The sequence below is a fragment of the Falco naumanni genome, chromosome 8 (genome assembly GCF_017639655.2).
Source record: "Falco naumanni isolate bFalNau1 chromosome 8, bFalNau1.pat, whole genome shotgun sequence".
Taxonomy (NCBI): domain Eukaryota; kingdom Metazoa; phylum Chordata; class Aves; order Falconiformes; family Falconidae; genus Falco; species Falco naumanni.
Window position 1 is genome coordinate 39,983,647 of NC_054061.1, and position 14,716 is coordinate 39,998,362.

Consider the following 14,716-nt stretch of genomic DNA (forward strand, 5'->3'; position numbering starts at 1 on the left):
GCCCCCTGCTGGCGCGGAGGAATGCGCTCGGGCGGCCCGGGAGCAGCACCCGCACCCTGCGGCCCGCAATCCGCCCCCTAGCACCCTGCACCTGCACCCTGCACTCTGCAAATCCACACCCTGCAACCCTCACCAGGTACCCTGCACCTGCACCCTGCAAATCCACACCCTGCAACCCACACCAGGTACCCTGCACCCTGCACCTGCACCCTGCAAATCCACACCCTGCAACCCACACCAGGTACTCTGCACTCTGCACCTCGCACCCTGCACCCATCACCACGCAATGCACACCCTGCACCCTGGTACGGAGCCAGACAAACCCAGAGCCTGCCAAAGTCAGTGCAGAGCTGGGGGGGGCTGGGTGGGTGGAAGCCGGACCCAGCCAGGACGGGCTGGGGTGGGTGCCAAGGGGCAGGGACAGGCTCCCCAGGGATGGTCACCCGGTGCCACCCCGGGATGCCCTGATTCCGGGCACCAGGTGAGTAGGGGCTGCCCTGAAACAGGGTCTGACCTGCATGCGGCTGTCCCTGCACTGCCCAGGGGTGCAAGTGCATGGGAACACACACACTTCCCAAAGGCTGGGTGGTTTTGAGGCAAGTCACTGGTGTAAGCCGAGCTGCAGCCTGCCACTCACCCCACCCCACCCCACCGCTGCTCCCCTGCCTTGGCACTGCCCAGCCCTTACACAAAACAAGGCACAAGCCCTTGGTGTCATGTTGAGGACTGATGTCCCAGAGCAACAGCAAAGCACAAGAGTGCTGGGAGTACCCCAGTTGGCTGCCAGCCCCCGCAGGAGTGCAGCCTGGGCACATTGAGGAGATGGTACCCCTGGGCCTCACATGGATTGGGGTGGCTCCTGCCCTTGGCTGGGTCCCCTGCATGGGCTGGGTGCGGCAGTGGGGTTTTGGGTTTCCATCTGTGCTTATGCATTGTTTCCCAGCAGGATCCTGTGTCTTCCCAGCAACGGGTGTGTGGCCTTAGGAGGGACATAGTAGCCTGTGAGTGCTGCATGGGGACCAGGTACTTGGTGCCAACCAGATTCCCAGCTCCTGGGTCACCAGTGTGGATACGCTCTTAGTTGGAGATGCTGCCCGTGTCGTAGGGACTGGAAACTGGCAGTCCTGTTGACCCTGACCCTGGGACCTGTCGTGGCGGGAGCTCGTGACAGCTCTGGATTTATGCTCCCAGCCCCCAGCACCTGCCTCTCCCCCCTGCAAAAGGAAACAAGCACCCCCACCACCTGGCACCCCACAACCAGACAGCTGGAGGGTCTCCATGTCAACCACAGAAAAACACAGGGCCAGTGCCCCAATGAAACGGGAGTAGGCTGGAAGCAGGTGCCCAGCACCCTGGGCTGGAGCTGGGCTACATTTGCCCCCTGCCCGGCACCCTCCTGCTGAAGGGATGTGGGTGCCGAACAGCCGCTGCGCCGTTCCTCCTGCCAGCATCACTCCCTGCCGCTGCAGGCACCCAGCTCAGGGCCGGGTGCTGCTGGCTGGTCCCCAAGCCATGCCTGGGGGATGTCTGGGGACAATTGCAGCATGGGTGACTGGAGCCTACGGCCCCCACAGCTAGTGGGTACCTGGTGGACATGGATGCCCAGGGCAGATGGGTCCCAGGGTGGGTGGGTGTGCAGGAGCAGGGGGTGACCAGAGCTGGGGTGGCCGGGGCAGGGGGTGAGTGGCAGGGCCGGGTGTGGCCCTTGCCCAGCCCTGCAGGCTCAAAGCAAAGGGCAGCGCCTTGGCATGCCGCAGCTATTCCTGGAGCAGCGGGGCTTCCAGAAAAAGCTCCTGCTGGCTATTTCCGGGTGGGCTCTGAATCACCCCTGGCTGGATGCCAGGGGCTGCACAGCACCTGCCGTGGCTGCCCCCCACCCTGTCACCACGCTCCCGGGAAGGCACAGCTCCTGTTCCAGTCCCTCTCTGCCCCACAGACCCCCTGCTGCAGCAGGGAGCCCTCCAAACTGGCACCAGCTCCTCCTTGGGGTGTCTGCGGTGAGCTGCTGGGCTTAGGCATGTGCCTGGGGATGCCTGGCAGGGGCAGGACCTGTGGGGACAGGGCACCGTGCCCCTTCCCACATCCCCTGCAGCCCAGGGTGGGGTGCTGTGCAGGCTTTGCTGCCGGCAGCCTTCCCTGGGGGGTGGGGGGTGGCTCTGGCGATGGGCAGCCGGAGCTGAGCCCCGCTGGAAGGGGTTAACAAAGATATGAGCCGGGACAGAGCCTGTAAACACAGCCAGAGCTCCAGGAAGTGCCACCCCCTCCACCCGCTGCCTGCCAGGCTGCCTGGACCCCCGCACTGCCAGGAGGAGTGCAGGGATGGCACCCATCGAGGTTGTCTGTCCCCCCCCCCCCGCTACATCCCGGCCCACGTGTCTGAGCATGGGAAAGTGAAATCACTGCCCGGGCATTGCTGGCGGCTGAGCGAATGGCCACCATGCCTTACATGAGCCGCCAGTGATGCAGCCGGTGATCGCTACCTCATCTCCCTGGCATGAGTGATGCTATTGAGGCCTGCAGGAGAGCAGACAAACACTGCAGCATCCTCAAGGACCTTGAGGGCAGCCAGTCATCCCCACATCCATGTGGACCAGAAGGGCGCCTGGCACCCCAGCATCCCCATGGCCACTGGCACAGGTGAATGTCCCCATGGACCATGAGGACCAATTGCCATCCTCCGCCTGTTCCTGGGCTGCAGGGATGGGTGAACACCCCTAGCACCCCCAACAGATTGCAGGGATAGCTGGAGATGTGTGATGGGGGAGGGTATATGCCTTGAGCACCCATATGGATGTGTGGAGGTAGCTGATCTCTTCCAGCACTTAAATGACCCTGGGAACAACAGGTCAAACCCAGCATCCTTGTGGAGCACAGAAGTAACAGCTCACCCCGAGGACCTATGAAGACCCAGGGGGGCAAGCAAACACCCTGCAGCATCCATACAGGGGATAGCTGGACACCTCCATTATCCACGCATGCCGTGGGGCAGCCAGGCACCCCCAGCATCCCTGTGCCATTCAGAGACAGGCCATCATCCCCAGCAGCCCCATCACCTGGGACACAGGAGCAAGGATCAGGGGCAGCCAGACACGCTGTGTGCCCACATTGCCGGCCCCAAGTCCTGGTGTGGGCAAAGGCATGGGGGCAGCTGGGGTGAGCAGCGGGTGGGAGGCTGCAGCTTGTAGGGCACCCACCAGCTCTCAGGACCCCAGTGGGCCAGGCTGGGCTGCAGTTCAGGCAGAGAAGGAGAACAATCTCCTATTTAGACAATAGCACGTGCCCTGGGTCCGTCAGCACCAGAGAATGGGCCACACAGTCCTTCCCTCTTAGGGTAAGGGCGCCTGGGAGGCTCATGGCTGTAAAAGGAGCGGGATGGAAGGAGACGGCTGGGGGCCAGGAGGGAGGAGGATGGATGCCCTTGCTGCCTCATTCCCATCTTTCTGCTCACCCCTGAGCCAGGGCCAGGCATGGGGGGGGCATGGGGGCCCTGGCGGCAGGGTACGGGGCTGAGGAGAGGCTGCCCAGCTCCAAGCCCTGAGAGGTGCATAGCACGGGTAGGCTGTGCCCAGTTCCCCGTGTGGCTTAAATCCTGGGGGAGCAGTGGGGAGGGAGGTCCTGGGAGGAGGGGCAGATGCAGGATGCAGCTGGCTTCCCTCACAGGGATGTCATGACCGGAGGGAGTTGTTTGACGTTCCGGCTCTCCCGACGCCTTCCCGGCAGCAGCCTTATCCCAGGGCTTGGTGGGAACTGGGGTTGGGCCAGTGTGGGGGCTCAGGGGCCACTTCCCAGGCTCCACTGGTCTGGGTCAGCCCGGCCTGGGATGGAGCCATGGGGAGGCTGAAGGGGGCTGGGCTGGACAGGAGGCACTCCTGCACCGCTGCTATCTACAGCCTCCCCACTTTTTGCAGCCCCTGGGGTTTTAGTTGGCATGGAGCACTTGGGGCTGCGTCCCTGGGATGGGACTCAGGCAGGGTTCCTGGTTCCTGCTCCCTGTCCCCTGCTTCCTGTGCTGCCAAACTCCACACGCAGATGGGGCTTTCCTAAGAGGCTGCGGAAATTCCAAGGCATTTGTCCACCCTCTGCAATCCGTGGGGCCCCTGCCTGCACAGAGCCATCCCAGAAGGCTGTCACGGCAGCTGTGGAAGAGCCACTTCAGTTTGTCCTAGAGTAGGGTCAGGAGGATGCTCCTGGTTAACCGCTCTTTGCTGCTTCCCTCCTAGCAGCAGTGCCCAAGAGTGCATTTCCCCTCCATGGGGCACCCCAACTCTGCACCTCCCTGCTCTGTGGGGTGAGGATAGGGACAAGGGCTCTCCAGAGTGGGGTCTGTATCATCCTACCTGAAGCACCAGGCCAGGGTTGTCAAGCACCACTGGACACACCACCCCTGGGGGGGTCATCCTTCCCACCCCCCTAGTCAGCAGGGCAGAGGGATGGGGTCACAGGAAGGGACAGCTGAACAGTACAGCTGCCACTATGCTGGCACACAGCCCTGGGGTACCCTGTGCTGGTGTGGGCACCCACCTGCCCCTCTGCACCCCAGCCAAGGCCTGGCACGCCACCCTGCTGGCCCTCACAGGGCAGGCAGGGCACACGTGTGGGGCTTAAGGATGACAGGGCATGCTGGGAGCAGGGCCAGGAGGAGCAAGGATGCAGTCTTTTTTTCCATCTTCTCCCCCCTCGGCCTCAAACCCTCCTTCCTTCCATCCTCCCCCCTTTGCTGGGATGAAACAACCCCATCTGGAAATACCTTCCCTTTTAAAGGCAGGCTCCACCAGGCAGCGTGCACCCTCTGCGAAGCTGCCACATTACGCTGCCACTAGGCAGGCGGGAGGCGCTCCAGGGATGGGGGGTTTGGGGGGGCAGAAGGGGTGCAAGGCATTGAGCTGCATGGCTGTGGGGCCCAGACCTTTGCTGGCCCCCCAGGTGGGAGGGAGCAGGCAGGCAGCAGCCAGGAGTGCCACCCAGAGCCGGGGCAGTTGAGGATGCTGCTGTGACCAAGCCCAAGCCTTTGTCATGCTGATGCTGCCGTGGGTGAGCCCTGGCATCTACTTTGCAGCCAGAGGGCCAGGAGGTGCGGGTCCATGCAGGACTCAGCGTTGCTCCGGCTGCTGAGTCACCCTGTGCCCAGTGGCACGTGGCGGTCCCCTCTGCCATAGCTTCCAGGGACAGAGGTGCTGGGGCTGTGCCAGGCTGATGTCAGCCAAAACAGCCCAGCTTGTAGGGCTGGCGGTCACCAGGTGTGCCAGTGGGCCTGGGGAGGAGGTGGTGCTGCCCATGCGAGGGGCAACCCCCGAGGGGTTCTCCCAGCACAGCCCCCCTCCCTCAGGATGTCTTCTTTGGCTGGCATGGGTTTGTGCACGGCCTCAGGGGTCCCTGCCATAGCCCACTGCCCGTGCAAGGAGGTGGGAAGCTTTGGTGGGGGTCCTGGGGTAAACTAGGGTATTCCTCATTCTGGGAAGATTTGGGGGATTGGGCTGGGATTTCTGATCCCCAAAATACTGACAGGCCAAGGCAGAGGCTGAGGAGACTGGGCAGAGCTTGCAGCACCCCAGGATGATCTGGGGACCTTGTCCTGTTCCTGGGGTGATGGGGACCAGAGAGGGACTGGGGCTGCTCCAGGCAGAATCCCTATCCAGCCATACCCTCCACACACCTGGTGCAAGAAGGGTTAACAGGTTGCCTCCCCCCCCGGCTATAAATACCTATGTCCCATGCATATGAGCTCGGGAGGCTATTTTGGTTGGGTGCCTGCTGCTTCGGGAATGTGGAGGACCCGGGGTGGGGGGGTAGGGGGGTGTGATGTCACCCTCACCGGTTGCTGGGCCCCAGCACCTGTTAGGGGTCACTCAGCAGCACCCCGAAAGCACCCAGCCCCAGGCTGGCACCCAGCTCCCCGTATCAGAAAGAGGGGTTTGGGTGGTGGGTCAGCACAAGGGCACTCAGGGCAGGGGTCCTACCACATCCCTCACTCCACAGGGCTCTCCCTTGCCCCCCCCCCCCGCCCCCCCGTCTGGGGGTGGGGGCTGGAGTCTGGCACCATATGGAGAACTGAGCCTGGTGTGCTTGCTATGGGGTGGGTCAGGGCATCATCAGGAGCATTTTGGGGTGTTCAAGGCCAATTTGGGGACCGTGACTACTGGGCATAGGGTCTGGCTCAAGGGGCTCAAAGTAACAGTGTGAAGGGCTGAGTCCCTTTCTTTCCCCCCTCATGCCAGCCCAGGCCGTCGTCTGTTTGTCTGGGCACCCCCAGGTGGCACTGCACCCCGACGGGGGGTGGTGGGGGTGGGGGTGGGCAGCTCGCCCCCAGCCTGCCCCACTTCCTCCCCTAGCACCCCCAGGGCTGGGGCAGTGCAGTGGGGGTCGAGGGGTGGCTGATACACTGGCAGAGTCTGGGAGTGCCCGGGAGTTGACGGGCATCGTCGTCATCTGCCTGGGGTGGGCAGGTGAGGGGCAGTGGGCGGGGGCTGGCGGCTGTCCCCCCTGCAGCAGCATCCCCCAGCTGCCCGGCAGCAGGAGGAGCGGGTGATGTCAGCAGGATACAAATAGCGGCGGCGCGGGTCCCCTCCCGAGCCTCGAGCCTCGCCGAGCTGCCGGCCGCTCGCCAGCCCCGCTGCCTGCTCCCTGCTCCGGCCTCGCCGCCCCACGCCGTCACCATGAGCCAGTCCTACTCCTCCAGCCAGCGGGTCTCTTCCTACCGCCGCACCTTCGGCGGTGCCTCCCCGGTCTTCTCCCGTGCCTCCTTTGGGGGCAAGGGCAGCAGCGGCAGCTCTGTCACCTCCCGCGTCTACCAGGTGTCCCGCACCTCCGCTGTCCCCAGCCTGTCCAGCTTCCGCACCACCCGCGTGACACCCCTCCGCTCCTACCAAAGCACCTACCAAGGTGCCGGTGAGCTGCTGGACTTCAGCCTGGCCGATGCCATGAACCAGGAGTTCCTCCAGACCCGCACCAACGAGAAGGTGGAGCTGCAGGAGCTCAATGACCGCTTCGCCAACTACATCGAGAAGGTGCGCTTCTTGGAGCAGCAGAATGCCATGATGATGGCTGAGGTGAACCGCCTGCGGGGCAAGGAGCCCACCCGCGTGGCTGAGATGTACGAGGAGGAGCTGCGGGAACTCCGGCACCAGGTGGACCTGCTCACCAGCCAGCGGGCCCGTGTTGAAGTTGAGCGTGACAACCTGCTTGATGACCTGCAGAAGCTCAGGCAGAAGTAAGTAGGGGGCCCTGGCATGTCCCTGTGGGCATTTATCCATGCATCTCCGTTTCTAGGGTAGGTGGTTGCAGAGCTCCCTCTGGCAGCCCCTCAGGTGCTCACTGCCATCCTTGTACCCCACACTCAGAGCCGATTATGGCCTTACTACTCTGTCCCCCTCGTCCCATCCCCTAGGGTGAGAGAGCACCCCAGCCGTGCTTCTTGCTGGCTGCACCCATGTGCAGGGCACTTCGCAGGTTGCCAGGTCCTGACCTGGTGGCTGTGAGTTTTGGGAGGGAGAAGGGCACCTGCGACCTGCTGCACCAGTGCTGGGTGCTCCCCGACACAGGGCATGGGGCAGGCAGTGGGGAGCTGGCCCAGCAGCATGCGGCAGTGCGAGGGAGGTGCCCACAGCCTGGGCATCTCAGCAGGGCAGTCCGGATGGTGCTGCCAGCCCTCGCCAGGTGCCCAGGCAGCACCCAACGGGCAGGCTGGCTCTGGCAGCAGGGGTGTCCTCCATACCGTCTTGCAGTGGGGCTGAGGCCAGGCTGTGATGCCATGGGACCTTGACAGCTGGGGGATCAGAGTTCCCCCTCCCCAGGGTCCCCATCCCTGCTCACACCAGGGAGGACTGCCGAGCCCATGGGTGAGCTGAGCCCTGTGGGACAGACAGATGGACAGAGCCAGCCGGGCAGGGAGAAGCAGGGGGGAGGATGGCCCTGGGGGCCACCAGCTCCCCATGCGAAGGAGGGGGAGGAGGAAGTGGCCACACTTCCACAGGCCTGCCGTGGGTGTCCATGGTGCCCCAGGAGCAACAGGGACTCCCCAAGGATGCTGTGGGCCTGGCTGGTGCTGGGGAGGGGGCTGGGGCCAGGGGGTAATAGCCACAAGGGCGGCCAGGCTGAGTGACCCCCCAGGGACTGACCAGCATGGGGGCACCCGGCATCAGGGACAGATGCTCAGGGGAAGCTGCTTGTTTTGATGCTGGTCTGCACCTTCTCTCCTGGCCCCTGTGCCCCAGGAACACAGAGTCCCCATCTCCTGGGGGTGACACCGCCTGCTGCCTCCCCCTGCAACCCCAGCCTCTGCCCCAGACAGCCAGCACTTGGGATCCTGGCGGGGCAGAGCCCCTGATGCTGGGAAGCTGGGGGTGGTGGCAAGGAGGACCCCTCAATGTCAGGGGAGCAGCAGGGCCCAGAACAAACGGGTGTTGGGTTCCTGCCACCCCGTGTGCCAGCACTGCCTGGGCACCTCTGCCTCCTCCCTGCTGCCTTCCTCCCAACCCGCACTGTCCCCTCCCGTGGCACAGCCTGGCTCCCCAGCCCTGACCTTGGGCTCACACCCCAGTGGTCCCCACTCCACACCTCATCCCACAGCACCACTAAGAGCTGTCTGTCCTCCTGCTCTCCCCACGATGGCTCAGCCGGTGGCCATCCCTCAGACCCCCCAAGCTGGATCCTGCACCCTGTTGCCCCCGGCTGCCGGCCACTCTCCCCTATAAGGGCCGGGGCAGCGCACGTGGCACCGAGCTGACCTCATGCCTTTGTGCTCTCTCCAGCGTTGACTATAATAGGGAATGGGAGGAAGAGCCCCTGGCCCCTTGCCAGCCCTCCCGCCGCCTGCTGGGACTGCAGGACAATCCGCTGTCTTCTCACCGGACCATGCTGGGCTCAGGGACAGCTCAGGGGGACATCGCCGCTGGGGGATAGGGCTTCCTCTGGACCTCCCTAACCTCCCCTCTTTGCAGGCTGCAAGAGGAGATCCAGCTGAAGGAGGAGGCTGAGAACAACCTGGCTGCTTTCAGAGCTGTGAGTACCTGTCCCTCCAGGGTGGCACAGGGCCTCCACTGCCCTCCCACCCCCATCTCCCCCCTGGCAGCCTGGCCCCAGCACCAGGGCATGGCCCTGGGCTCAGCTTTACACCTTCCTTCCCTGGTGCTCACCTGCACCACCCTCTGCTACCTCTCACTCTGTGTCCCCCCAGGACGTGGACGCAGCCACGCTGGCACGCATTGACCTGGAAAGACGCATCGAGTCCCTGCAGGAGGAGATTGCCTTCCTCAAGAAGGTGCATGAGGAGGTAGGTCAGGGGTGTCCCCCTTTCCTGCAGGCACCCATGGGGCTGAGGGACTGAGTGGGTGCCCTGAGGTGTCACCTTGTCCCCCCAGGAAATCCGGGAGCTGCAGGCTCAGTTGCAGGAGCAGCACATCCAAGTGGAGATGGACATCTCCAAGCCCGACCTGACGGCCGCACTGCGGGACATCCGTGCTCAGTATGAGAGCATCGCTGCCAAGAACATCGCGGAGGCTGAGGAGTGGTACAAGTCCAAGGTGTGGGAGGCAGCGGGCTCTGGGCTGGCCCTGGCACAGCAGGTCCCAGCCATCCCAGTGGCCATGCCCACTGACCCTGGTCTCTCCACAGGTCTCTGATCTGACACAGGCAGCCAACAAGAACAATGACGCGCTGCGACAGGCAAAACAGGAGATGCTGGAGTACCGGCACCAGATCCAGTCCTACACCTGTGAGATTGATGCCCTCAAGGGCACGGTGAGCTGCAGGCAGTGGTGGGGAGACGACCAGCTTCCCTGCAAGGACCTTTTGCTCCAGGGATGCTCTGGGACATCTCTGGGGTGGGGGGCTCTTCCCAGCAATCTGAGTTGCTGCCATGGGGTGACTTGTACCCAAGATTTGGGCTGCGCCTCTCCCAGTGGAAGCCTGTGCCTCTGTGAGATGTTTTGGCAGAGCCCCAGGGTCAAGGCGCAGATTGCAAAAGGTTCCCCAGCCTTGGAGGCTCCAGGCAGGCGGGCACAGGGTTCAGGGTGTCTGGTTGCAGGCTGGGAAGGTGGCTGCAAACAAACAGGGCACAACAGTCCAATTTTGGCACAGTCATGGTCACAGGAGCCAGCCAGCAGCCACCAGTGTGGCAGTGCCACCCCTGGGCAGCCCTCTGGTGCTGCTGCACCTCTCCACACCTTCCTGCTGGGGTAGGATGGCTTTGCTGGCAAGCCTGGGCACCTGGGCAGAGGGTTCTGGGGTTGCCCAGCTTGCCCCTGCCAGACCCTACTGCGCAGCGCTGGGCAGACAAAGGGTGACAGCTACCCACCACGGTCCCATATCAGCTGGACCCAGTCCAGGCCTGACCACGGGTCTCCCCTAGGACCCCTGCAGCATTCCCAGCTCCCACCACAGGTGACTCCTGGTCCCTCTGGGTCTCCCCCATTACTGACCCCCCTGTGCCCCCAGAACGACTCGCTGATGCGCCAGATGCGGGAGATGGAGGAGCGCTTTGCAGGGGAGGCTGGAGGGTACCAGGACACTATTGCCCGGCTGGAGGAGGAGATCCGGCACCTGAAGGACGAGATGGCTCGGCACCTGCGTGAGTACCAGGACCTGCTCAACGTCAAGATGGCCCTGGATGTGGAGATCGCCACATACCGCAAGCTGCTGGAGGGCGAGGAGAACCGGTGAGCAGCAGTGGGGCAGGACAAGGTGGGGGGACTAGCAGGGTCAGCTGTTTTTTGGGGCTCCCACTTCAGTGAGCAGCTGCCCAAGGGCTGGGTCTGACTGGCACTGAGCTCTCCCCTCTGTGTTCCCGCAGGATCAGCATCCCCATGCACCAGACCTTTGCCTCTGCACTCAATTTCCGAGGTCAGTATTGCCCCATGAAGAGGGGGACTTGCGATGAGTCCCCAGGGGTCCCCAGTGTGGGGGCAAATCTCCCTCCTGGGGGGCTGCAGCTAGGCTAGCAGGGCACCCATGGGTGCCACGCTGAGCCCCTGCTGTGGGAGCACTCAGTTGGGTGTTGCCATGAGCTGAGGGGGAGTTAAGCCAGGGCTCCTGAAGCCCACCAGTGGCCCCAGCCCCACTGCTGCGCCCCATGCCACATCCCTGTGGTCCTATCTCCTATGTCCTCCTGCCCGCAGAGACCAGCCCAGAGCAGCGTGGCTCCGAGGTGCACACCAAAAAGACCGTGATGATCAAAACCATCGAAACCCGTGATGGAGAGGTGAGCACAGGGTGGCACCAAGGTGGGGGGTGGGGTGGGGGGGCCGGGCACAGCACCTGTCCCCGTGCTCAGGGACTCCAGTGCTGGCACGGCGTGGCGTCTCACGGTGCTTCTCTCCCGGCAGGTGGTGAGCGAGGCAACCCAGCAGCAGCATGAAGTGCTGTAGAGGAGGCTGCTCCAGCAGCCCACTGGCACCTTCTGTCCCTGCCTCCGTCCCGCCGCCAAGCCCCCCTCCTGCTCCCCACCTCGCCCCCCGGCGCTCCCCAGCACTGCCTGAGGGCTACCCCTATGCAGGTGCCTCCAGGCCCCCTGCACCCCCCGGGCTTTCTCCTTTGGCTTCAGAAGGCTTGCTCTGCTTTCGCAGCTTCGCAGCCGCAGTGCCAGCATCAGGATCAGGCCCGGGCCAGGGGGGCGGGGGCGGCAGGAGGGAGGGAGGGGACAGACAGGAGGGGCTGGGGGGAGCAGGTGGTGGCCTGGGCCAGCTCCCCAGAGAGCCGGACGGTCCCAGCAGCGGGTTCTGGATCCCCCTGCAGCCTCCTCCATGCACTGGGCAAGGGCTCTGGGTTCATCCCACAGGAGCGGGGTCCCGTCCCCCCCACGCTGGCACCACTGGCCTCCCTGGAGCTGGCACTTTTCTGGGTGCGTGGTGGTGGTGGTGGTGCTGGGGACAAGCGGGTTCTGGGCTGAGCCCCCTGTTCTCTGCCCAGGTCGGAGCTAGGGTGCTCCCAACCTGTGTCCCCACCGGCCCAGGGGTCTGGGGCCCTGTGCTCCCCCTGGCCCAAGAGGCAGCCCCGTGGGGCAGAGGAGGGCAGCACCCAGCTCTCCCTTTGCCCAGCAGCAGGAGGCTGTGTGGGGCCAAGCTCATGAGCCGAGAGGGTACCCGTAGGTGGACACAGGAGAGAGGAGGAGTGAGAGAGTGGGAGAGAGGGGGGAAAGAAGGAGAGGAGCCAGAGAGAGGCCCGGGGGCCAGGGCAGGCACCCCCATCCCTCGCCCCACCGCACCCCCACCCCACTGCATCTACGTGACTCTTCAGGCGGCTGAAATAAACAGCGGAGCATCACTCCTTTCTCCCAGTGCATCTCTGGGACAGGGATGGGATGGGGTGGCGGAGAGGCGGCACCCGGGGGGGCATCGCATGGGCCCCCAAGGCTGGTCTGGGGGGGATGCAGGGTCAGCATCCTCCTGAGCTGTTTATTCCCTAGGCTGCTGGTCCCCCCAAAACGTGTGTGACCCTCACACTGAAGGTGCCCCAGAGCATTTTGCTGCCTGTGGTGGTGGATTTTCCAGTTGCACTGTGTCAGGGAGCCCTGCTAGGACTGGGGACAGTGCCAGCCAAGCCCTGAGCAGCTTTGGAGGGGCTCTGGTGTGACTGTCCCTTGTGTCTCCCCCATACACCCTGGGCCTCACACCTTGGTCTGGTGGCTCTCAGCCCCACAGCCACCTTGTTTCTGCCCTCACCCAGGCCAGCCCTGCCCCAGACCCACACTTGCCCGGGACCTCTCCAAGCACGCCCCCATTGCCACTGACCTGCAAGCAGAGCCCCCCTTATCTCAAATCTTTCTCCACCCCAGTATCCCATGGACATCAGCCCCACCACCCCAAGCCTGCCCCCACCTCAGGCTGAAACTCCAACCTTATCCTACACCCTGTGCCCTCTCCCCGCCAGCACACGTGCCCCCCTCCCCATGGCCAGGGTGTGGGGTCCTTGGCTTCAGCTCCTTCAGCCCAGCGATGGGGGAATGCAGCAGGGGAGCCCGGGGTCAAGCATCCCACGGGGGGGAGAGATTCAGGGTTGCTCTGCCCTGGGAGGTGTCAGAGGGTCTGCACCCCACTTGGTGCAGCAGAGCCCTGGGAGAGCAGAGGGCTTGGCAGCAGGTGGCGTTTTAGGGACAAGGCAGGTGCTGCTGCCAGCAGCGGGGATGGGTCCGGGGGGTTCCTGATGGAGAGGCCAGCGTGGCGAACCCCAGTTTTGGCTGCGGGGCCGGCCTGGGCCAGGGGGGTGTTGGATTTCAAGGACTGTCTCCAGCAGGTGGCCCTGTGACATCGAGGACGGTTGTCAGGTCTGCCCTGGGCAGGGGCGACACCTCCCTCCTTGCCCGGCCCAGGCTGGCGGTGGCAGGGCTGCGCCCCTGGGGCTGGGGGGACAGGCAGGGGACACAGCAGCCCTTTGCCCGCAGGGCAGTGCAGGCAGGGGAGAGCCCCCCGAGCCTCTCGCGGGCTTCTCCAGCCCAGAGACCCCCGTGCTTGCTCAGTTGTTCTGCAGCTGGGCTGCAGGTCTAGCAGGGCAGCAGCTCTGGTGTGCTCCAGCCGCTCAACCTGGGGGGATCCTGGCACCTTCTCCTTGCCGGTGATGCTTCACTGATGCCGGCGCCTTGGCCTGGTAGTGTGCCAAAGCCAGTGGGGCTGGTCTGCAGCTGGAAAGCGGTGTGCCATGTCGCTCACATCCTGCTCACTTGGATTTACAGCCCCCAGCGAGGGCGGCTGGGGCCAGGTGCCCAGACGTGTGCCATCACACTGGGAGCTGGAGGAGCCCTGCCTTGCCCGGGGGTGGCGAGGCAGCACACGGCAAAGGCAGTCCCTGCTTGCTCACTGCCTGGAGCGCAGCAAGTGGGAGCAATCGTGAGACACCCCAAATCCAAAAGCGGGGTGCTCCTGCTCCAAGCAGGGCCTGAATGGGGAGCTGGCTGGGACCCACGCTGTCCAGGGCAGCGAGGCAGGGACTCAGTGAGAGAAATGGGGTTTCACTGTGTTTGCAGCCTCCTGGTAGGGTGGATGTGGGGTGAGCAGCGATGCAGTGATCCCCCCTCTGCTGCCTGCTGGGGATGCGGCAAAGGGGCCACGTGGGGCTGGCTCCTGCCTGGGGTCTCTCATTGCAGGAAGCATGAAGGTGTCCTTTCCCTTCACATGCCACCAGGGTCTCTCTGTCCCAGTCTGGTGACACTGCTGGAGAAGGCAAAGCGGGGAGGAAGGCTGGGTCCTTCCCCAACCCCCCAAGCCTCACTGCTAATATGGAAAGGCGCTGGCCCCTTTTCTATCTTTGCAAGAGGAGCTGGGCTGCAGGGCCGGGGCGGCGGGTGCGAGAGGGGGAGCCCAGCCAAGGAATGTGACATATCAGAGGCAGCTGCCACTTGGAGAGAGGGAGCAGAGGGAGCGCAGCTCACTGGGGGCTGCGCGGGACGGGACGGGTGAGGGGGGGGACGCCACGGCCCCAGCACCGGGACAGCTCAGCGAGTGGCCAGCATCCGCAGGACTCACACCCAGGCCGGCGGAGAAGCAGGTGCCGAGGTGCTGGGCAGGCTCGGGGTTGCAGCAGAGCATGGGGTGTGGGTGCCGCACTGCACCGGGCACTCGGTGAGTGGTGGCTCAGCGAGTGACAACCCGAGCCCCAGCCTAAAAATAGGCCCTTGCTTGCCCACGGTGCTGCGACCTTCGGGGCTGCAGCCGGTGGGGGGGAAGCAGTGAACCAGACGGCACCTGGGCCGGGGGGCACATCTGCCCCGGGACCCCTGGCAGGCACCCAG

At 64.4% G+C, this 14,716-nt stretch overlaps 1 protein-coding gene across 1 annotated transcript; it reads left to right on the forward strand.

The window, feature by feature from the left end:
* The first annotated feature begins 6,551 nt into the window (after window positions 1–6,551).
* Window positions 6,552–12,255, forward strand: DES (desmin). The gene is made up of 9 exons (XM_040604763.1): window positions 6,552–7,207; window positions 8,937–8,997; window positions 9,173–9,268; window positions 9,357–9,518; window positions 9,610–9,735; window positions 10,432–10,652; window positions 10,787–10,836; window positions 11,112–11,194; window positions 11,319–12,255. The coding sequence occupies exons 1-9, from the start codon at window positions 6,654–6,656 to the stop codon at window positions 11,358–11,360; spliced, it is 1,395 nt and encodes a 464-aa protein (XP_040460697.1). The 5' UTR covers window positions 6,552–6,653; the 3' UTR covers window positions 11,361–12,255.
* Window positions 12,256–14,716: the final 2,461 nt, after the last annotated feature.

Bases quoted from the DNA above. Each gene is read 5' to 3' on its own strand.
- DES (XM_040604763.1), top strand. From the start codon at position 6,654: ATGAGCCAGTCCTACTCCTCCAGCCAGCGGGTCTCTTCCTACCGCCGC. The intron at 7,208-8,936 runs GTAAGTAGGGGG...CCCTCTTTGCAG, and splicing joins CTGCAGAAGCTCAGGCAGAA to GCTGCAAGAGGAGATCCAGC. The intron at 11,195-11,318 runs GTGAGCACAGGG...CTCTCCCGGCAG, and splicing joins TCGAAACCCGTGATGGAGAG to GTGGTGAGCGAGGCAACCCA.